The sequence below is a fragment of the Diadema setosum genome, chromosome 2, assembly GCF_964275005.1.
Source record: "Diadema setosum chromosome 2, eeDiaSeto1, whole genome shotgun sequence".
Classification (NCBI taxonomy): Eukaryota; Metazoa; Echinodermata; class Echinoidea; order Diadematoida; family Diadematidae; genus Diadema; species Diadema setosum.
This window is the reverse complement of record NC_092686.1, coordinates 44,818,477-44,843,336: the sequence shown is the minus strand read 5'-3', so window position 1 is coordinate 44,843,336 and position 24,860 is coordinate 44,818,477. Positions and strand designations below refer to the sequence as shown.

Sequence of the window (24,860 nt, the reverse complement as noted above, 5' to 3'; positions counted from 1 at the left end):
GTCTGTGTTTGTCAGACAATGAGTCATCCTTTTGTTATATAGCAATACGTCAATTGAACATTTTATACAGTTCAATTTTTCATTTCATATAGGCATATATGGGATGTATATGTTATGATAAGATTTCAATAGAAAAGAAAGAAAAGAATTAATACCAAATGAATTTAAGATATCCAAAGAAAACAAAAACTTGAGGAAAAGCGTTTGTGTGTGTGTGTGTGTGTGTGTGTGTGTGTGTGTGTGTACGTGTGTGTATATGTGTATAGGTCTACCAATGAATGAAATTCAGGGAAAGAATAGGCGGAAAGGGTATAAAAAAATGCAATATAGAAAAGAGCTTTTTCTTTCTCTTCAACCTCTCATCTTATCTGAATTTTATTGAGACGTGCTATTCGCTGTGCTTGCAATAGATACACTTAGCAGACAAAAAGAAAGTAAAAACTTTTTTGAGTTCATATTTTTAAAGAAAATTTTGATGAAATTCAGATTCAGATTCAGATTCATTTTATTGTCCATATAGGAAATTCTTCTTGTTGACATATGGATGTACACATAGGAATATCTGCATACATACATACATACATACATACGTACGTACATTCATGTACATGTACACATATAAATAAATAAAATTTTCAATATATATACACAATCGTACAAGCATAATTTATACTCACAATACAGTAAACATATACATCATTACAAATTTATATTTCATCACAATTAATCATAATTACCGATCAACAACAAAACAAGAGTTTAGAAAACATGAAGCCCGTCCTTTTCCAAGGGAGTGCATATTTTAATTTAATGTATTGTTCTATTTTTAAATTACATCAATTTTAAATTAAGGTATTGTATACCATATTAAAGGTAATCTAATTGGCTAAATGGAAACTTAACACATGAATGAACACATTCGTTTTACCCCAGGGCCCGCGGAGCGTTTTCAAAAAAGGTCCTCAGCTCATCTCTCGATTCCCTTCTACTTCCGAGTTTTTTTTCCCCTGAGAAACGTCTTCAGTGGAAAAACATAACCTTACCGCGTTCACACTTGAAGATCTCTATCTATTTCTTTTTAAAGCCACTTACGTAATTACGGGTTAAAAAAAAAGTGGGGGCCCAAAGTGATGACACCTTATGCATTCCTTTGTATAGTGCACAAAAAGTGGGGGGGGGGGGGTAGCCCCCCTGCCCCCGGTTCCGCCGGCCATGTACCCTCAAAGGCTTGAAAGATATGTTCTTATATTGTTACACGCTATATGGAAAAGCACTTGCACCTGAAAGACAGCTTGTTCATATTTGCATTTTTTTTTCTTTTGTGCCTTGGAAGAGAAAAACAAAGGTGTTCACCCATGCGTTAAATTTCCCTTTTTATTAACCTACCAGGTTGATAGCCAATTGAATTACCTTTAAAGGGGAAGGCTAGTAACTGATCAGTGGGAATCAGTGCGTCAGTGGAAATGCTGGGAGATGGTTGTTCCAATCCTTATGGGATTCATTCAAGAGTACATTATATATCTATTGTTGTGTGAAAATTATTTGCTTCAGAATGGTCTCATATTCAAGTAATATGCAGTTTAATGTTTCCAGGTTAGCATGCCTGGTCAGTGACGGGGCATTAAACTGCACATTACTTGTATATGAGACCGTTCTGAAGCAAATAATTTTCACACAACAATAGATATATATAATGTACTCTTAAAATAAAAATGAATCCCACAAGAATTGGAAACATCATCCCCCAGCATTCTCACTGATTCCCACTGATCAGTTACTAGCCTTCCCCTTTAATATGGTACGTTATACGTTAATTTTTAGCCAAATATTGTATGAGAAATATAAACTTGAAAAAAAAAGTGTTTACATGTACTTTCTTTTTTCTTTTTTTCTTTTCGCCGATTGTATTTTGGTAGTCTCGTACAATCTTTTCCAGACGTTTGATGTAATACGATTCGTTATCGCCGATACTGTGTGGTATAACGAAATTAGCCACGAGCAGACTCGCACAATTCCAGCACACATAACGATTCACATTGGCGATCCCGTTTATCAAACGTTGCGTGGGGAATTTCGGCTTCTTTTGTGACCATGGCGTCGGCTTTAGAATCCTACGTAAATCGTATCCTTTTAGATCTCGCCCTCGTAATGTATCGTATTGTCTTCCTGATAAAAATTACACTTGTGATTGTCACCTCATAATAAATATTTCATTATGCATGCAGCAGGAGCTTAGGAGCAGTCAGCAGCATGCATGTAACGTTAAACCTATCACAGCAGGCTTTCGGACTGGCCGCGGCCGGCCGACGGGCTGGCGCAGGCAGCCGGCAGCTGCCGCGGCTGACCGCTGTAGTGTTTGATATACATAGGGGCCTGTAATTCACATTTTATGCCCATGGATGAGGCAGGGCTGGTCTAGAGTATGGTACTTGTGAAATACTGTATTTCTTTTCATGACCTCCATCAATTAATCAACGAATAACGACTTCTAACGTTAAATATAATTCAATTCAATTCAATTCAATAGAAGTTAGAACATTTATTTCCAGATCAATTCGTGTAACAGCAGTAACAATTCAGTAATGACAAACTGGAGGTGACAACTCAGTAAGCACAGCTTGAAGTGAGTGCACCTTTAACATTTGAAAATGTAGTTGAATCTGATTGAAACATAGCTAAAAAGACATTTTTGTTTAAAATACACATATTTACAAGACGAAGTACAGATACACAAGAGACTAAAGCTAGGGATGCAGGAGGGAAAACAGATAGGAAGAAGGAAAAAAAGAAAGAAAAGAAAAGAGAAGAAAAAAAAATACATTAAGGAGAGGTAAAGAGAACCTAAAACACACACTTGTAATACTATAACAAACAAGGCAACATTGTACATACTGTACATGTACATGTATTTCATTTTAGTATAATCAAGAGAAATTTAGCAGCCCTCACTATAAACTACCTTATATGGATGAATACAACTTTCTCTTGAGTCTTATCTTAAAACAATTTTGAGATGGTGCATTTCTTATGTCTTTAGATAAATTGTTCCATTTCTTGGGGCCCACAAAATGAATATTATGTTGGTAAGACATGGTTCTGGGTCTGGGCAAATGCATTAATGACGAGGAGCGTGTATTGTAATTATGCACATTCTGATTGATATCAAACAATTGAACAAAATGGTCAGGCATAAGTTTGTTGACACACTGATATACAAAAATACATTGCTGATAGGTGGTGATATTTTTCAAAGTAAGCAATTTTAGTTTTGAGTATAACGGGCCTGCTTTAGATTTCGGGTTCGCTCCATGTATAACTCTTACTATTTTATTTTGCTTTGAAGTCAATTTCTTTAGACTGGACTGAAAAGTACTTCCCCACACCATGTTGCAATAAGACAAATAGGGCAAAACAAGAGTGGAGTATAACATCCGTAATACATCAGTAGGTAACATGTAGCTTAGTCTGGATATAATACCAATGCTCTTTGATATTTTTTTCTCTGTCTCTTGTATATGAGGCTTCCATGTTAATTTGGAATCTAAAATAACACCAAGAAATTTAGTTTTCTCTACACTGGGAATTTGAACATCATTCAATTCCACTTTAACAAAATCAGTGTCGTATGATTTGTTACGATTACTAAAAACAATAAAGTTACATTTGCGGGGGTTAACAGATCATCGATTTGCCTGAAACCATGTACACAATTTTGAAAGGCTACTATTTACTTGATCTTGCAAAGAAGGAAGATCCTTACCACTGAACAATATATTAGTGTCATCAGCATATAATATGTACGATGAGGTATCGGAATTAGAAACATTTCCAATGTCATTTATGTATAATATAAACAACAGTGGTCCTAATAAAGACCCTTGTGGAACTCCACATAATATTTTTTTTAAGTCTGATATACAACTGTTATATTTTGTACATTGGTATCGATTGGAGAGGTAGCTTTTAAACCAATTGTATGCTACACCTCTAAAACCATAGTGCTTAAGTTTAGCTAACATAATATTATGATTAATTGTGTCAAAGGCCTTTGACAAGTCAACAAAAACACCAATAAGAAAGGAATTTTCCTCAAACGTATCAACAATCTTATTCGCAATGTCAGTTAGGGCCATGGAAGTTGAATAGTTGCTGCGAAAGCCGTACTGATAACTACCCACAATATTATTTTGATCAAGAAACTTAACAGCACGGTTGTAGACAATCCTTTCCAAAATTTTCGAAAAACAAGGAAGCACTGAAATTGGTCTGTAATTTGACAATTCACATTTGTCACCATTTTTAAACACAGGGGTTACACGAGCAATTTTCAATTTATCTGGAAAGACCCCTGATGATAAAGATAAATTGAATATAACGGTTTGCTGATTTCTTTTATTGTATGTTTGATTATACGAGGACTGAAATCATCAATTCCAGAGGCAGTATTATTCCGAAAAGAGTTGACAATGCTACATATTTCTGCTTCAAATGTTGCATGAAAATAAATGGTATTCAAACAAGGGTTCACCAGATAACTCATAAAGTTAGAATTATTTTGTGGTATCAACTTATCAAGATTTGGACCAACCTGAGTAAAATATGAATTAAAAGCATTTGCAATTTTATGAGAGTCAGTAGTTAATTCACCATTACATTTCATTTGCATATCAGTAACACATTTACCACCTCTATTCAAAAGTGTATTTATAAGATTCCAAGTTGCTTTAATATTACTTCTATATGCAACAAATTTCCTTTCAAAATATTGTTTCTTCACATTTCTTATTGTAGCATTCAGAGTATTCCTAAAACGTTTATACTTTAATTCATTAAAGTTGCTTGGTTTACGCATATATTTCTTATATAACAAATTTTTATATTTGATAGAACGTAAAATACTGTCAGTCATCCAGGGATTAAGCTTTCTTGCACACCGACTTTTTTTCTTTAGGGGAAAGTGTTTATTATATAACCCTGACAGAACAGACTCAAAATAATCATAAGCTTCGTTAACATTTTCCATAGTATACAAATTATCCCAACAGTGTGAACCAAGTTCAGTCCTGAAAGCGTCAATACTGTCTTTGTTTACAGTACTCACATAAATATCACTTCTTGGTCTGTCGCTTTTTATTTGATTTAGATCAGTTAGCTGGAAGACAGGTAAATGATCAGTAATATCACAATACAGCAGTCCACTTTGAATAGGCTTATTGAACTGATTGGTAATGATATTGTCCAACAGAGTAGTAGTGGCATTGGTAATGCGTGTAGGCCTCGTTAAGAGGGAGACAATAGTTACTAAAAAGTGTGTTAACAAAATCAGTTACATCATTATCCGTGCTATATTTTAATAAATCAATATTAAAATCACCCATAATATAAACTAATTTGTTTTCTTTCAGTAGCGGTGAGATCTTTGAATCAAAAGTAGCATTAAAGTTATGCGTATTTATACCTGGGGGCTTATACATAGTGCCTATCACAATATTTTTTCCTACTGATTGACAAATCTCAATAAAAATCGATTCACACATACCATCATCACTAACCAGATCAGGTCTCTCAAAATAGGAGTAAGAGTCCTTTATGTACAAACCAACTCCGCCACCTAATTTCCCACGTCTATTATAACACACAGAGTTGTAACCTGGTATATTAGGCAGTTTATCGGCATCTTTGAGCCAGGTTTCAGATAAACCAATAACATCAAAGTCAAGTTTGAGCAAGTTTATGAAGTTTAAAATTTGATCAAAATTCTTCTGAACACTTCTAGAATTGAAATGTATTGAAGAGAAAAAAGCTTGACTAGCATTAGCATCCTTAAATTGACTAACAAAATCATCAATATCATAATACTTGGATTGTAAATCATAGCAATTTTGAAAAAAATTTGCATCGGGATCAAGACCCTGATTTTGTAGTAGGGTATCACCAGCTGAGAGTACGTCAAATTGTAGGCCGTCCAATCTATTCTGGCTGGCACTATTTCCATGCATATCATTTAACACAGATTGAAAATTTAGTTCATCAAGATGATTGAAAGGTAATATATTAGCAGAACATAAGATACAAGAGGAGTAAGATTCATTCCATACCAGCGGATCAACATAACAATTGCATAGATTGCAATAAGGGATTGCATTCAATTTATCCATAGACATTGGTAATAACTACAGTGTTCAATAACAGTCATTTGACGAAATACCAGATACACTTGTATTTGAATAGAGATTATAGTGGGTGTTGCCATGGGAACTATACACACAAAACACTAAAACCGGAAGGACACATATGCACATGTACAAAAAGTCACACAGCAGTGTGGTAGTAAAAAAACTAGCAAACATGTCAAAATCTGACACAAGCATTCAAGGTTAAATGTAAAAAATATCTCCAGCCACCACTTGGCCTGGGCTGGCTATAAACACCCAGGATACACAGTGTTGTTATTTAGTGTCAGGATAACAAAGAAAGAACATGTCATTGAAAACTTGACACTAAATACATTATTTTTTATTTTTTGACAAGGTAGAGAAATCTTAAAGAATATTCAAATGTGTCAGGTGTAGAACCTTACCTGAAATAGTGAAGGACTAATTTAAAAAACAAACAAGCTTGGCACCAAATGATACACCATGAGAAAATGCAGCAGGGTTACGTCTTTAGAGGCAGTTTAATTCTCATGGGTATTCCATCTAGTAGAGCCTTTCTCTTTCCATTTAAGAACAACTTTATCCTCCTGAAGGACAATCTTGGTGGAGACACCTCTATCCCTGCGAAGCTTGTAGGCTTCTGTTGCGAGAATACTGCGACGCATTTTAAGGGCAGGAGGTAGATCTGTCCTCACCGAGATCCTGGGGTACTTGGGTGGCCCAGATTGAGTGGTCGAGGCTCTTCCATGCTGTCGCTGTAACTGCTCGAAAGCATTAAGCACTGCATCTCGGTCAGGAATGGTGAGAAATTTGGCAATGATGGGGCTGGGAGCTGATTGGGACCCCGTGGGCTGAGATGACCCTCGGGATGCATCATTTGATCTGTTGCGACGTGGTAATCTGTGGGCATTTACTATGGAAATTTCCGCTGCTCGTCTTTCATCGAGACCGAGTGTGATGAAGGTTTGATGCAGGACATCGTAGATCTCCTCATTCTGGCTCTCCTTGACGCCATAAAACAAGAGGTTGTTTTTACGATTGTAGATTTCCATGAGGGTAATCTTTTTCTCCAGCTCTGATACCAGGTCTTTAGTGCGCTTCTCCACTCTGGGTAGATCTTCCGTTTCAATTTTGCCGATTTTCTGGGAATTGAATTCAACAGTGATCTCCAAATCCTCAATTTTTTTCCCCATGGAGCGAACTTCGTCAGATAGTTTGTCAAGTTTGCCACAAATTCTGTCTGACAAATCAGAAATGTTATTGTGTAGATCTAACAGGGTGAATTCGGGGGGAACAGAATCATGCTCAGCATCAGCACTATCCACTGACTGCCTGAGCCTGCTGGACCCAGGGCCAGGCTTGCTTGAATTTGATCGATTGTTAGGCATACTGACGCTTCAAAGTTCAAGTTCAGGGCAAAAAAGATTGAAACTTGAAAGTCAAAGTCAAAGAAACTCACTCTAAATGCATCCTAATGCCATGGGAGAAGTCTGCTATTTCAGATATATTCCAGTCAGTCCATGAAGTTGATATTGTAGGCTTGTAAGGGTGCTGTGAACTGTAGCAATCCATTGGCATTGTTACTCACCCCACACAAGTAAACGAGGAAAAACGTGTAGGCCTAAGGGCACGATGAAGCGCGAGCCGCGTTGCAACGCACATTTACAGAGGACCGCCACGCGAAGCACACCGAAGTTGTCCATTAGAGGGTTGGGGTATCCAAAGTAGATCTTGAAGTAGGCCAAAGTCTAAAATTCAGACAGTCAAACAGCAAAGATTCCAGTCCAGAGTGGTGACACGAGAAAGAGATAAATTCTACATGTTCATTTCGAACTCAACGAGGGCTACAAAGACCCTATTGATGAAAAAGAAACGCGAGGGTCAGGAGCGTTTGCTCTTGGAATGTGCCGAGATACCATCCCTTATCCTTATACATGTAACCGTTAGGCCTAAATTAGTACTAGGTCTAGATCTAGTAGAACCTAGCCTTGACCAATTCACAAATATTCCATTCAAATTAACTTGAAGTTGTTAACCCGTTGAGGACGAGTCCTGAGTAGTCTATGCGGGCAAGTGTGTATGACTATGGGAAATATGTGTTGTTGCAAAATCAGCCCGTCCTCGCCTTGGTGGATTAAAAAGCTGCTCCCTGTTGCTGTTGTGTGACATATAGAAGTTCTATCATTGATATTATGACTGTTAATCATTAATGCCATGGTCGAACTTAGCCTTGCTTACATGGATTTCTTAACATTCGTGACTGAAATTACCAGATACTGTGTCGGTGATCACAAATGATGGAAGACAGATAGTGGTATGTACCAAACCCTGTGTAATTAGACCATCTAGCATCTATGATCTGTAGGATGATAATATAGGCAATGTAAACTAGTAATGTTATAATCTTCAGAATCTAAGAGGACTAAGGTACTAAAGTATATCACCTAGGTGGAGTTTTCCCTCTCTTTCTGATAGGGTTAAGTACATCTCATTCTTGTGAAAGTGGAGTCAAAAGGGGCCTGAGCTTTTGATCCTGGCAGAATCTTCGTCGGAGGGAAAATGACAAACAGGCAGGGAAAGCAATCGCAAAAAACTACACACAACAAGAACAGTCAGAGGAGGGCTAGAGACACAGAACAAAGAAAACAAAAAGGGAGGGTTGGAGGTCATGGGCAAGGAGCCCAACAGGTAAAGGGAGGGGGATTATAGGAGGGAGGGTGGACAGACAAAAGGCAGAGGAGGGTCAGTGATGATCCGGAGAGAGGGGCAACCTTTGAAGGATAAGGATGAATAGGGAGGCAACATCAAACAAGGTAAGGAACAACAGACAGATAAAAGGAAAAGGGTGAAATAGCAACAGCAAGAGTGGGGGGGGGGGGGGGGGGGCTGAGCAAGCAGCAAGCCCTAACCTGGGCCCTGTTGCATAAAACCCTTACCGCTGGACTTACCGCTCCTTTCTAGCGGTAAGTCTTCAAATTAGCGGTAAATTTTATAATCCTTGATGCTGATTGGCTGTGACGCCTAATTTTGACGGTAGTTACCATTGAAATTCAACGGTAAGTTTTATGCAACGGGCCCCTGGTGTACCAAGAAGAGGCAACAAATTGAGAGTGAGAGTCAATTAACAAATGCAAGTTATCAAACAAATTGGAGTGTGCCTGAAATAATAATACTAATGTGTTTTCTTATGAAACTCATTTACTTGCCTCTCAAATATGAGACTACCTAAGAGACCCACTTCCAATTAAGTTTACATCAATAATCTATCCAAAACATGCACCTAAGGCTAATTAATATATGTACAGTTACAATTTGTATAGTGCTTATTCAGTTTGTCTTTCTTATCATGAGGAAATATTGTACATTCTCATGATGTGGGGATGTTAGCCTGTTAGTGTTCCTGGTAGGGTCAGGGGGTGTGGTCAAAGTTTGTGTGTGGGAAAAGAGAGGGTAGGAGGGTTGCAAACCCCTGATTATAATCACATATATGACCATAGAGCTTCAACGTTGCTCCATGATTAGACTTTGTTCGTATAAAGTATTGATGGTTGCATTTCTCATGTTGCTAAATTCTATGTCACATTTTGTGTTTTGCATCTGAGACAAGAATAATGTACATATATAACAAATGTATGTAAACAGTAATTTGAAAATGAATTTGAACATATTTAAATCTAGATATTACCGAAGAATTATGTCAAATGATATACACTTGTAATACATGAATTTCATTGCCCTTATGAAAAATGTTTGGCACATAAATTTACCCACACTGGAGCTAGTGTCTTCTGGTGTTGATATTACCAGGTCGGTATAAAAAATAAATAAATAAATTAATGAATAAAAAAATTAAGTGAGCTATTTTGTGTATATTTGGATTTTCTTTCTGCAATGGAGCATTTGTCTCAAGGCAGAAGGCTTAGTTTGTTATGGGACAAGACTGACGAAGTGTCAACACAGCATATTTTCTGTTCCCAATCATGCCAAGGTGTTACTGCAACATGGTACTTTGCAACAGTGTATCACCCTATTGCCTACAGGAACAGATGCGGTTTGACTTAACCTCTTCAGGGAATTAAAATTGAAAATCTTGGAGGAAGTGGCCTAAATCATTGCGATGACTTTCTTCAAATCTTTGACAAATCTGCAGCTTGAAGAAGGCTATCTTCCAAGTTAGATGAGATCATGTCAATAAATCTGTTAACAATCCCCCCCTCTCTCTCTCTGTGTTTTATATATCTATTTCTCTCTGTCTTTTCGTCGGACTGTCAGGGTACTTTGAAAGGATTTGATCAGACCATTAATCTGATTCTGGATGAGAGCCATGAGAGAGTGTACAGCAACACGGCTGGCGTGGAGCAGGTGGTCTTGGGGCTCTACATCATCCGAGGGGACAACATGTGAGTAAGGGCTTGATGGGTGTTTCACCCTATCTCTACCAGGGACTTTGGACAGTGTGTACAACGCAATGGGGTTTTCTGTGCCAATTGGGTACAAAACACACAAAGGCTTAAAGGGATTGCTGGACTGAGGGAGACATTTGTTGAATCTGTTTATGCTTTGAAAACATATACCAAAGTAATATCTTCTGCAAGTTTATGATTTATGTGAAGAGAAAACCAAGAAATGATTAATGGCATTATGGAATTTATTGAGTATATCAATTTTTTGTGTGACTTTTTCTGTTTGTGCATGTTAATGATATGGGGATGTTCAATACTATTGCTTCGTACCTCATCTACTCTATGTTATGTCAATTGCATCAAGCGCTGTATTGTTACAGGGTATTAGCCTGGCAAAAGGTTTCGCAGATGTTGTCCTTTTGTGGAGTTGGTGGGCATTTTGAGACAAAAATAGTTTTTGAAACAATGGACTCCCGTTAGAGCAAAGTCCTCGGGAACAGCAGTTTTCTTTTGTTACATATCAAAGTTTTGTTATTTCTAAATTTTATAACATTAATCCATTGTCAAGTTATAAGTGCACATGACAGAAGAAAAGGAAAACAAAGATCAGACAGTGGACAATTTGGTATAAAAATACAATAAGTTTAGCAACTGTGTGCATAGTATTTGATAGTCATACTCATTTTACTGTGTTGTAATGAGAATTTCATTACAGCCATGTTTGTTGTGATGGTAGGGAGATGTCATTTTTATACCCACTGCCGAAAATAGGTCTCTCCATAAATTCTAGCTATCTAATGAATGTTTAAAACAAGTTTCTTGATTTTCATGCTTTTGTGTGTATTGATTGCCGTGATGAAATGGTGAATTTTGGATCCAAAAAAGGTGAATTGGTTTGTGTGTCTACTTTTGTAGAGGAGGTAGTCTCTTACTACCGTAGTTGATGCTGCACTTTAAAGGGTGTGTACAGTTCTGGTCGAGGTGAAGATTTAGCTTTTAACGTTTTGTGAGATATTCAGAAACCACTCTATGAGATGTCAAAGAGCATGCAGTTCTAAGGGGTATCAAAAGTTTATTCGATGAAAATCGGTTTTGAAATGGCTGAGATATCCAAAAACAAGGTAAAACAAAGAGATATTAATAAAGTTGGGGCATGTCGCCTTTTATTATTAGCACTTTTTTGGATATCTCGGCCATTTGAAAACCAATTTTCATCAAATAAACGTTGAATCCTTCTTAAAATTACATGCTCTTTCATATTTCATAGAGGCTCTTAATTATCTCACTTAGGAATGTTCAAAACATGAATCCCTACCTCAACCAGTACTGTACAGTCCCTTTAAGACCGTTTGGTTTCTTCTCTGAAAAACAAGCAACCCTCCTCTGAGTAATTATCAAGATGTGTTCATCCTCCTATCTATTTTTTTTTTTTTCCAGTGCCGTCATTGGAGAAGTTGACGAGGATGTCGACACCGGTCTTGATCTCCCCAACATCAGGGCGGAGCCTCTCAACTCGGTAGTCCACTGATGCCTGCCTGGTGGAATCCGAAGGAGCTGCTGATTTGTGGAGTTGAAAGAACAGATGTGAACATGAGAGGGAAGCTCTCACACAGAGGAATGGACGTCAGTGCACAGATTTGTTTAGGATGGTGAAGCTAGAGGATGACTTGTCGTTGATGAAGAACCAACAGATCTACTTGACATCCACTGCCACCATATCCATCCATCTCATTGTGAGATACCCTGGGTTGTGAGCATAAACATTCATTTTTTTTTTTTTCATTCTGATCATCGACGACATCATCATCATCATCATCATCATCATCATGTGTTTGACAAATCAGAAATTTATTTGTTGGTATTGGAGTATGCAGATGCAAGTTTCGGCAACATTTTTTTGATTCCCCTTGCCCAAAATGTCAGAGCATATTCTTTGGTGGATGTTGGCTTCTTGTTGTGATGTTTAGTGATCACTGTCCAGTGCACTTAGTTTGAAACCAAACAAAATCAGAACTGAGAAAAAGTTTGAGTTTTGTCTTTTTTTTTTCTAATTACTGTTGTGAATTTGGCTAGGATGGGGTCTTTTTTATGGTACAACAATTACTTCATTACTGTGGAGGTAATTTGATATTATTGGAAATAGTCCAGTCATCTTGAAGCAGCTTCCATATGAAATTTTTAGTATGAAAGGCGAATGAAACCCTAATATAAATGCAGACTGAGTGAATGCAGCAATGATAGCAGAACACATCAGTGAAAGTTTGGAGAAAATCAGATAATCTGTTGAAAAGTTTTGAATTTTTCAATTTTCTGAGCAGACGTCATGGGATATGAACAAGAATACATGTACAACATTTTGTGATGTCCTGCATGGAATGTGATATGCAAATAATATGAAGAAATTTAAACTTGTTATTTTCCCTTTACTGCCATAATAAAAAAAAAAAAAGCATTTGACTTGCCTCTTTCAGAAAGCAAGTGGAATGATATTACCCTTAACATATTTCAGAAACAAGTCAAAGAAATATGTATTTTTCATTAAAGGACAAGTTCACGTTCATTAACATAAGGATTAAGAGAATGCAGCAATATTAGTAGAACACATCAGTGAAAGTGTGAGGAAAATTGGACAATCGATGCAGAAGTTACTAATTTTTAAAACTTATGTGTTGGAACCGCTGGATGGGGAGACTACTAAGGCTCGTGATGTCATATGAGTACAACAGTATAAAGAAAATGTAAAGAAAATTCAACATATTTTCACTTTTTTCGCATAATAAAAGCACTTGACTTGCCTCTTTCTACAGGCAATGGGAATGATATTACCCATAACATATGTCAGTAATAAGTCAAGGGAATGTGTACTTTTTTCAAAAGATGAAATTTTGTGAAATTCTCTTTATATTTTCCTTATATTGTTGTACGCATGTGACATCATACACTGCAGTAGTCTTCTCATCCAGCAGTGACTGCACAAAAACTTCAAAAATTCATAACTTTTGAACGGATTGTCCGATTTTCCTCAAACTTTCAATGATGTGTTCTACTAATATCGCTACATTCTCTCAATCCTTATGTTAATGAAGGTGAACTTGTCCTTTAAAAGATTCTATTTTGTGGAATTCTATATATCTTCTTTAGATCGTTTTCCATACATGATGTCACATAATGTTGTAATATTCTCAGTCAGCGATGGTGGCACTGAAACTGTCAAGAATTCATCTCTTTTGATTAGGTGGTCTGACTTTCCTCAAACTTTCACTGATGTGATCTACTACATGAGTGAATGCAACAATACAGCTGTACTATTAATATGGGTGTCATCCCCCTTTAAATGGAGGAATCTATGCCATCTTGGAATACATGCTGCATTGCGCAAGGAAAAGCCTTTGCATTCTCTCATGATGCCCAGTGTCGTACCAGCAGAATTAACACCTCTACTTGATGCATACCATACACCTTCACATTAAACATGTGCTGCATGTATCAAAGGACACTCATGCACAAAATAATTATGAATATGAGCATAAGGAAAAGCCTCTTGTCAGTATATCAATGATAGCTGTGTGGTCATGATTAATATTAGATTTGATTTCACTTTTGCTTCCCTATCATCGCTCTGTGTGTTTTGACATAACCACTTTGACTTTACATTTATGCAAATTAGTCTGTTTCCCCATATCGATTGATGTTTTGGTTCCTATGGGACATAAACTTTACAAGCAAGTACCAACAATTGCGAAAGTGGTTGGGGTTTTCTTCCAGAGGTGCACAAAAATTGAGCAAGGTGAGATCTCCAGGGAAGCAGATTCCATAATGACGGTGATTTGCTGCTGCTTGAGCACAGGTGGAATGGGGCAAAACACATCATGGAGAGGTTTCTTTTCATTTTTTTTTCTCTATGACATGTTTGGCAAGGATTCATTCCCACTTTCTTCACTCATTGTTATTATTATTATTATTACTATTATTATTATCATTTCATAAATTATTGTTTATTTATTTGCCATTTCAACGTACAGTAGAATACAAACAGAAAACCTTATAACATGATATTGTGATTGTGTGATTGTGATTGTGAACTTTCACAATTTTATTCAGTGCCATTGAGGGAAGCGACCTTGATTTAGATACACTTATTACATAAGTCATGAGAATGTCATAATAGGCATGATGGAGAACAGACTGAAGCAGACAGCAAAGTTTCAGTGTAGTCTTGTGCGACCGTTACGTACGGTATCCATAGACTTTGACCGAGAGATTACTTTCAGTGAAGTGTGAAACCCAGATGTGGTTTTGCATCACATGGGCTGTAAAAGCAGTCAACACTAGCTGGTTACAAGGTCCTCCTTCAAGACACCGAGTCATTTTCCCTCTATAGTATTTTTGCCCACCTCTGCAATGTCTTTTGTGTAGAGGGATACAAAGAGAGGAAGGATGTTAATAGGCTCACCAGGGCTGTTTCAATGATTTGAGATCAAGCAATCACATTTTGCGTCTTTATCTGCCCTTGGATCTGATGTACACTGTAGCTGAATGACAATAATTGACTACTGCGTCAGTTTACGATCGTGGATGAAGGAGTACATTTCCAGAATAATACCTTTTGTCACTTTTTTTTTTTTAATTGACCTGTATATAGTTTGTACATTGTAAATATGTCACCTTTTTGGTACTTTCAATAAATAGATGTACAAAGGAAATTAGTGTTCTGTCATTAAATACACTGTATGTAAGTTTGCACTTGTGAAGTTTCAGGTTGAAGTAAAACAACAAAACAAAACAAAAACCATATTGTGTACGTAAACATAAGGTGGGGTCTTTTAAATATCTTTAATAGGAAGGAAAGACACAAATTTAGTGACCCAATTTTTCAAATTTTTGCTAAAGCTGGAAATCATATTGATAGTCATATAGAACTTTGGAACTGTCTTATAGGTGGTGTTAATGGTTCCATCATAAAACTGATGCCTGCCCCTTGAGAAAATTGGTGAGTTTAATGTGACTAAAAGGGTAATTTGATAAACAAGTCTCTTAAGACCCACATCTCATGAACACAAACCTATGCTTACATGCATTAATATGCCTATAAAGCTCTGTTGTGGAAATGCACTATTATAATTGTAAATTGTCAGTTAATGGCAAAGTTTGATATTCTGAGGGTTAGTGTGTGTGGGGGGGGGGGGGGGCATTTATATTATGTGTATGATGGCAGATTATCTGAAGGACACTCCTTAGTGTATTTTCTGCATCAACAGTACTTTTATGTACCTGTGTGTGTGTATGTGTGTGTGTATTCACTAACAAGATTTCTTTCATTTTATCACACATGCTGGTATTCTTGTAATGAATGACTCACTGTCAAAGAATTTAATGGTACTGAATGATGGACAGTACAGTTTATTTTAAAGTACATGTATGCCCATATGTTACATTATATTCATTATTGGTATTTATACAATTGGCAAACCTTATACAATTTGACTTCATTACATTTTGGAATAGAAAATACACTTTTAGGAAAGTAACAAATTACAGAGTTGTGTTAACCGTAACTCATTGCAAATGTTCGATATTACATGCAAAGAAAAATAATGTACACTGACACAAGTACCACAACATATAATATACCTGCACACAAACAAAATTCTATTATTTCTATTCATTTTCTTAGCACATTATACTGAACTTTACATGCCGATAGTATTTTATCTTTGCTGAGCAACTGAAAGCCGAAATAATACCTTACAAAAATACATGAGTTGCACAACTATTAACAACTACAATGTATTAGCCAAAGAAAAGCATGTGCAAATAATTTCACGCATACCACACCAAGGCAACGACAATACTAGACTGCATGTAAATTGACCACTAATGCTACGTGTACAAAAGTTAAATCGGGTAAAAAACAAATAAACAAAATACATAAATCCTCTCCATTAAAAATGGCACAAATACAACGAGAGAAGATGACAGTGATGGTGATGATGATGATGAATGCAATGATAACATGGTAGGATGAAATAAATTTGAGAGAAAAGTGACTGGTACTAATAAAACTTGATTACATTATTCTGCGTACAAGTCTCCACTCGTGCAAAGTATATATGATGCCGGTCGATCAATTTTATAATTGTAATGTACTTGGATGAAAAACAATGTCTGTGAAACCAAACAAAATAAAAAAATACACAAAGACTGTGATTTTGAATGAAAAAAAAAAAACAACAACAAACCACAACAACAATACAAGATGAATTCGTGACTGGCAAGAAACCTATAGCAATTAACAAAATGAAGCCGGTATGAAATGCGGAAACATGAGCGGCAACAGCTGCCGTGAATGCGTCGGCTGCGCCCCGGAGATCAAGTGACAAGGCCCTGCTGACAAACATTCTGAGATAGTACTGTAATCATGCCCTGGTCTTTACTTAAAGGGAGCAGTCAGATTTTAGCACATCTCGAAATGCCTATAACACTTGCAGAGGAATAATTTGAAGAGGATGGGGCTATGTCGATGTCAATGTCGATACGAATAATGAATTCTCTCTTTAAACAAAATTCGACATAAATACACTCTATGAATAAAACTATGATAAAGATAAAGTAGTAACTAATCATACTGTACAATCATCATTATACAGGGCTTTACATAATTTCGGTTATTCATACTACTTATTTACCATGCTTAGAAGTATGTGGCAAAGTGGAATTACAATTTTCTCTGTTCGTATTGCTGAAGAAGACTCTTAAATTGACCCAGAGAAACAAATGTAATGAAAAACAGAAACCACCACCATGTAATGTAGAAAGACTCAAGCTTAGGTTTTGATTATAGACAGAACAAATACATGTGTAGGTCATACATAAGACATATAGGAGCACCTTCATACCATGAGTGTGAGATCAAGAGAACATGGGTCATTTTACTTGAATGAAATTTGATAGCACGTATAGGAACTCGCTAGTTTTCCAGACACAAAGAACATCTCTAAACTTCCACTCAAGCTAAATGTATCTTTTCGATTCGACGTCAAATTTGGAGGGGAGGAAGTGGACTTGCAATGGAGTATAAAACAGAAAACTCGGCCACCTCGCAGACACAAATACATGTACACTGTCGTACGTAGTAAGTAAAAATAATGATGTCGCCATGTATCACGAATGAGATACAAATGTATAGGGTTCAGACAAAGTTTCCTACTGAGGTAGCAATCACCTCTTAAGTCGTATTTTCAGCCTACGTGATGCCAAAAAACTGCATTGGGAATAACAACACAAGGCAGTACGCAGTAACAAGTTGCCTCGTATCGTATGAAATTGCAAATTGCTTTCGTTGCCTTCTCTATGATTATGCTGCTTAATCATAAAAAAAAAGGAAGCTATCGACTGAGTGTTCATTGATCCCACGTTAGTGTTATTTTGGTAGGGCCTTGAAGATAAATTCATTGCAAATGTGGAAGACATTGTATTCCAAGCCCCACCTCACCCCCTTCTCCCATAAAAGGAAGAAAAAACTTACAAAATATCAATACAAGGGACAGGGATAAGGCTGTGAATGTTTACAGCAAATTGGCGATAAATAATGTGATGTAAACAATACCAACACCACAAACAGGAAAGAGGCAGACAGTTGCCTTGGTGACGAGGTATAATCAGCATACGAGGAACAAAATCCCACGGGTGGAGTCTGGAACGGATTCAACTGAGTTGACGCTTATTAACGGCCACATGCGCGTTACGCCACATACTCGCCACTTTGGCCCATCGGTATATCATCTAAAAAGAATGTGTACAGAATAAAAAATTAGTTAGAGAAATGTTTCTGTTAGCAATTGTCAGCGAATAAAGGTTTATTCTCTATAACAACACGTGTGTTTTGCTCTTGTATTCTGGAAAATTTGGGACCTCACAAGCAAGCCAGAAAGCAATTCAACACATATCAAATTAAGAAAAAGTTGTGAGACACAACATATTCATCAACACCAGAAGGACATACGGATATTATGCTACCTGCAGCAAGTGTTTCTGTTCCTGTTTTGTTTTCCTAAGGACCTGTAGCTGTAGCAAAAGTTCATGGTACTGAAGGCAGGAAACTTACGATGTGTGCCATTCAACAAACGTGAGATTAACATAAACGCAGCGCTGGTATTCAATTTAAGTATAAACTGCTGTATTGCTTGGTCAACACAGTGTGTTGAACACAACACGGTGGATTCATTCAAAACTAGAACCATGTCTGAGCTAATTATGGTTGACCGCCATGCTATAATGACTTCGAACGCAAACATTGTGAACAAATATTATTCAGTTTCCCGCCGCTTTTACGTACCATGTGCTTTCCTCTTTCGACACCCTTTGGGCAGGGCTTGCTTCACTCTCCTCGGAACGTGAAAACCGGCAAAGGTTGGGCTGAACGGTAGGTAGCGTGTCCACTTCCACTTCCTCAGGTACTTCATACCGAAGGGCATCTCGTACGACCTCAGCGTCAGCTGCATGACCTCCTCGGACGCATCGACAAAGTCCTCGTCGTCTTCGTCGGACATTCCGTACATATCTCTCCACTTGGTCAGACCGCGTTCCTCCGGAGTGCCTGGCGGGAAAATGAACAATTCTCTTCCTCACTTCTGTGCTGCGTGTTCTGTCTGAATATACGTGTATGTCTTTGCTCAACAAATCTAAATTCGGTACTCTGTTACAACCACTGCATCTTTCATAATGAATAACTAAAAATTCAAAGTAATGAATGTTGGTTGTAGAACATGTCTTGTTTTCAACTTCAGGTAATATACATTATAATAATAATAATAATAATAATAATAATAATAATAATAATAATAATAATAATAATAATAAGGTCTTATTTACCCAGGGTAGCCTCTTCAGTGTTGCCACTGCTCTACCAGAGAGCCCTGCCATTATTATTACCCCAGCGTTGCCAGGTACCCATTTATACACCATGGGTCGAGAGGGACATGGTGGGTAAAACATCTTGTCCAAGGACGTAAGCGCTGGGCGGGATTTGAACTCGGGTCCTCCGAGCGGGAGTCGGGAGTCTTATCCACTATGCCACAGCGTCCCCAGTAAACATTAACAATTCAACAATACCTTTAGGTTACAACTGTGTTGCAATCATGAAAATTCATTAAATGAGACTTCCGGATGATTTTCAGACTTTGAACATTGAGTATTTGAACATTTATAAATTGTGTATAGGCCTACCTGGTACATAATTTCAGAATGTATAGTGATTGGGGTAAGGAATAAGAATGTTTTCAAAATTAATCACATATCACCATGAACAATCACGGAGGATGGTGACGTAGCAGCTTCACATAAAATAGGAATCATGATTGTGGGCGCGCAAGGAAGCACAGCAAAAGAAGAAAGCATGCATAAATCATTCTACACAGGTGGTATTGTAATTGAATCACATTGCTACATTTCTGGAATATGTGAGTCTCTACGTCATCATCCTTGTTTAGAGTATCATGTTTTGGGTTTTCAGATTGTTGGTTGGACCGAGGAGTTTCTAGAGAATGGAGTCACAACCGTCTTATTTCCTTTGCTAGATGTTCGAAGCCGCCGCTCGAAAATATTTGAAGCATGTGCCAAACAGGATCTGCCGCGCAGATAGGAAGACAATTGACTCGTGTCTCATTGCATAATCACTAGCCACTTTCAAAGGAAGATATTTCTTTGTGATGGTAATTACTTTTCGCTATCCCTTCTTATAAAAGGTAGTTGGTACAGACATGAGGATGCGCGAATAGAAATTGAGCAAAAAATGCTGAAATAAAGATGAAAAATACTCCACTGGTCATACCTGGTCACTAATCTGATATATCTATCAATAAAGAATTATACTTGAAGATTATTCCATATTAGTTTCATTTGCGGAAACTTAGCGGAAAAGTGATAAAACCAGCTTTCTAGGATTGTATAGTTTTAAACATTTTCACATGAAACAGCTCTGATTTACCCTTTTGCGCAAATTTCTGGACCGAATTGTCTTTTGTTTTACATGCTTAATTATTAATTGAAATTTCATTTCATTTGATAAATAGATAAGCAAAATATGGCCAACATTATGATAACGTTCAAAATTAATCTTCAGAATGCTCAGCAAGACGGCGGCAAGGAACGTCGATCATCAAAGGCACAAGTGCACCTGTGGAATTCCTTTGTACATCAATAGAAATCTGACAACTGTTTGAATAATTACAGCCAGTTGGAACTCCATGTATAAAACCTCCTTGGTTGGACCAGACGAAAACACCTCCCTGGTTGGACCACAATAAACTCCACAAATCTATACAATATGGCACTTTCGATTTATGTCCCCATACATGGTGTGAAACTATATAAATTGTCTGGAATTCCCCTGAAGATCATGAATCTATTCACGTCCTTAAATGAATCTCACGTGGCACGCGAGATGTCTTACAATAACAAATACACTTTTTCGAGTCATTATTCTCATTTGATGTCGCGTGATGAACATTTAGTTTTATTATATATGGATGAGGTAAAGATCTTGAAACTTTGTCGCCTTCGACAGCGCTTACCTGGTACTGTGTTGTCCAATATGAACCCTACAGCTCCACCAACAAACATGCTGGTCTCGAGAAGGACAACAATGACTTGGTCAAAGGTTTCATTTCCTGAAAGAAGCCAGTAAATATAAGAAAAAAAAAACTTTGTTGAAAAAAAAACCCAACAACTTCGTCAAGAAGTTGAAGAATCTACCCAACATATGGAACTAGAACCGACACAATGATAATGATAGTGATGATAAAAAATTAAAAAGATAATAATATAGTGATAACGATAATTGTTATAAGTTTGGCTATACGAGGATTATGACCTATTATCATCGTTATTACAAGATGTATTATCATGCATCATCATCACTATCAATATAATAATTTTGCATCCTTACTTTTATCATTGTTATATTCTCAGTCATAATTATCATATGTTACAATAAAAAAATAAAGAGAAACAACAGACCATTAGAATGAATAAACTGCACTTACAGTAATGTGTTAAAGGTTGATATCTCGCAGTTATTAGAAAGGTGTGGAGAGCGAGTCATAAGAAACAAAACCATAAATAAAAAAAAATATAAAGCAAAAGCACCACTATTGGAGCATACATTGTACTTCTATTTTGTTTGAAGCACAAGGGTACCCATGGTACTTCTCTCAACCTTAAGTGGAAGGACACATTGATAAAGAACAAGATAGTTTCAGTTTCAATTTCCATTGTGACTGTCTTTTCAGAATCAAATAGTATCATGCTCAGTTCATTATTATGCTGTGAAGAGAAAAGGGAAAAGAGCCAAGATTTGCCACACCTAGCTACATTGTATATGGTAGAAAGAACTCCAGCAATGTCGTCATTCTATATATTTGTTTCTTAATATTGTCTGTTTTTACACTCTATAGGCTCTGTCTAAACAGACGAGTAAATGACGGTGCTTGTTACCAGTGTTAATGTTGTCCTGGTTGGCGACGACGTAGTCAGGAATGGCGATTCCGACGTAGAAAGAGAAGCCAATGATGAAGAGGTTTCGAGGCGAATTTAAATCCACAAACTGAAGATTAGAGATTCCAACCGCCGCAACCATTCCTGCACAATGTTAGAAGCATAATGATAATTCATGTGTGTCTACAAGTAATTTTCCCGCATTATCAATAGATTGATGGAATTATTGTTTAATTGCCCGAGATCTCATATTTGATCTTAATTTCATGTACACGCAGTTGCAATTCCCTGCTCAAGCTGATATAATATTGACGAACACGACTGCTTTTCCATCTGAACTGGCACAACTTCAATCACTTGCATTTGTGTACAAGCCTAACTATGCGTATGTGTATGTGAAACGATCCAGCATTATAATGGAACATAATACCCTTTAGTTGCGTAATAAATGGTGTATATGGGATTTATCCTTACCAAATGTTGTCGACAGTACGCCACCGATGATTGGATCGGGAATGGTAGAGAAAAAGGCGCCAAATTTTCCGAACACTCCAACAATCATCAGTATGCAGCCGACACCTTGGATGACGATACGACTTCCTACCTGTCATGTTGCGATGATTTAAGGTTAAAACATTACGAGCAGCTCTTGGCGATGAGATAGATAACACCATTACATTATCATAATCATTAAATTATTGTGTTGTTAGAACCACGGAACAGAGGGTGTATAGCAAAAGGAAAAACACATGCTGAAGATAACGGGGACGATAATGACTAATGATAATAATAATAATAATGCAATCCAACACTGCAAAAAGTCTGGTGTTGAATATGAAACACCGAGCTGGTGTTAAATTTCCGGTGCTCATTCATGGTGTTAGATTAACACCTCCGGGTGTCATTTCAAAATATAAAATTTTGTTTTTTGTTTTTTTGGTAGTTTCTTAGTTACTGAATTTCTTGTTAATTCTGAATTTCAACAAGACGATGAAGAATTTTCCGATAAAGTACTTGATTTTTGAAAAAAAAAAATGTGTAAACACATTACACCACAGTAACACCAGTTGGTGTGGTCTCCTATTGAAGCTGGACGGGTGTTATACCATTGAAATTAACACCACCAATATCAAATCAACACCATGCGGTGTCATTAATGAATTAACTCTAGCGCAGTGTCAAAAATATCACCAGCTACAGTGTCACATTAACACCACGAAGTGCCAAGTGAACACTTTTTAACACCGTCACAATACATTTTCTACACCTGTGGGTGTGGTCCTCTATTGAAGATTGATCGGTGTTACATTTAACACCCATGGTGTTAAATCTAACACCGATGTTTTTACAGTGAAGAAAGCCTCTTTGAACAGTGTATCTACCGTTCTTATAGAGGACCCTGGAACTATATACTATTTGTTCCGAAACTTCAGGCCGAGCATCTCTTCATACACCCGAGTCAAGAGGGATACAGTGGGTAAAAAAACAAGTAGACGTATATCGTTAAGTAGAAGGATGGGCAAGGAGGTAAACCCTGGTCAACGTTCGAACCCAGGACCTTTTTTTTTTTTCATAGTTCAAAGCCGCATCTGCTCACCACACTGCGATGAGGGGTTTTGGAATGCAGGTAACGTTTGTGTATTGGCTTTACTGCGGATTAGTCAGGTAGAAAAAAAATACAACAATTGTAAATGACGCCGATGGCACCAAAAACAGACCTTGGTGATTCCAATGGCACCGATGTTCTCGCTGTACGATGTCGTCCCGTTCCCTGTCCCCCAAGCTCCGGCCAAGATGCAGCCGAGACCTTCCATACCGATCCCACGATTGATGGCATGGGGAGGAGGGGGCGGGGCTCCGGACAGCCTCGCGCAGGCGTAGTAGTCTCCTACTGACTCCAACATGGACGCCAGGACGCCAGCTAGCATGCCCAAAGCTCCGGCGGCTGTTACTCGAGGTGTTCCCCACTGGCCTGTGGAAATTCGAATTTGGTACGAGAGTAGGATGTAATTTCAGGAAAAAATTTAATCGATACGCAACTGGCATGGTATCAATATTGCTCAGGAATTGTGTGCGTTCGTAGGCTACCCATACACATTACAACAAAAGTTTTAATGGAGTAAATTGTAGCCATCTACTGTAAATGCAATGTTGGTGACGCATGTATATTGGAAATATTTCTTCTCGGGTTACACCCAGAATTGCCCTACGACGTTCACCTCTGTCAGTACATTGCACTGTGTCATCTACTCACTCTGATAAAGTGACATCGTAAAAAAAAGAAACTGAATGAAACACATTGGCAAGCGCGTTTTGACTCAAGGGGGACAATAATCTACTCTTCAGGGAACGGACATGTCTTATCCCTTGTCAGATTCAACAGGAAGAACAGAATTTGCTGTGAACACTTCGCACAGACCTCACACCCATACATGAAAAAAGCCAATATTTTCTACCAGAAACCATGGAAGTTGTCAATACATGACTATACCCACCGGAGAGGAAAAAATAAATAATTATAAAATCTTACTGTGAGACATCAAACATTGATTTTGCATTCGGAGTGAGTTAATCGGAGGTCGCTTATAGTCAAAACTCTTGGAAAACACTTGCCAATTGTTTTCCTCTCTTCAGTCCCAAAATTGGTTGATCTTTCATGGTAAATGTGTGCACTGAATCAACACCTTGAATACAAAGAATAAACTTGATTTGATTACAAATTCATGACACAAAAACGTGCTTGTTTGGGAGTGCTAAATTCACCGTTCCGAGTTGATAATAGTCTTCCTGCGGCAACTCAGCCAGCGAC

General features: G+C 37.4%; 2 protein-coding genes across 2 annotated transcripts in view; one reads left to right on the top strand and one right to left on the bottom strand.

Moving 5' to 3' along the window:
• Window positions 1-2,009: 2,009 nt before the first annotated feature.
• Window positions 2,010-15,261, top strand: LOC140246033 (U6 snRNA-associated Sm-like protein LSm8). The gene is made up of 4 exons (XM_072325480.1): window positions 2,010-2,122; window positions 8,429-8,469; window positions 10,428-10,555; window positions 11,996-15,261. Exons 1-4 carry the CDS (start codon window positions 2,092-2,094, stop codon window positions 12,084-12,086), a joined length of 291 nt encoding a protein of 96 aa, XP_072181581.1. The 5' UTR covers window positions 2,010-2,091; the 3' UTR covers window positions 12,087-15,261.
• A 2,343-nt stretch (window positions 15,262-17,604) lies between these two features.
• LOC140246032 (solute carrier family 23 member 1-like) overlaps window positions 17,605-24,860 on the bottom strand; it is a 71,835-nt gene continuing 64,579 nt past the window's right edge. The window contains exons 9-14 of the mRNA XM_072325479.1: window positions 23,770-24,023; window positions 22,526-22,655; window positions 22,052-22,195; window positions 21,130-21,225; window positions 18,894-19,154; window positions 17,605-18,340 (exon numbers count right to left, since the gene is read on the bottom strand). Coding sequence (XP_072181580.1) covers window positions 18,300-18,340; window positions 18,894-19,154; window positions 21,130-21,225; window positions 22,052-22,195; window positions 22,526-22,655; window positions 23,770-24,023 — 926 coding nt within the window. The 3' untranslated portion in view covers window positions 17,605-18,299. The remainder of the gene's footprint in view (window positions 18,341-18,893; window positions 19,155-21,129; window positions 21,226-22,051; window positions 22,196-22,525; window positions 22,656-23,769; window positions 24,024-24,860) is intronic.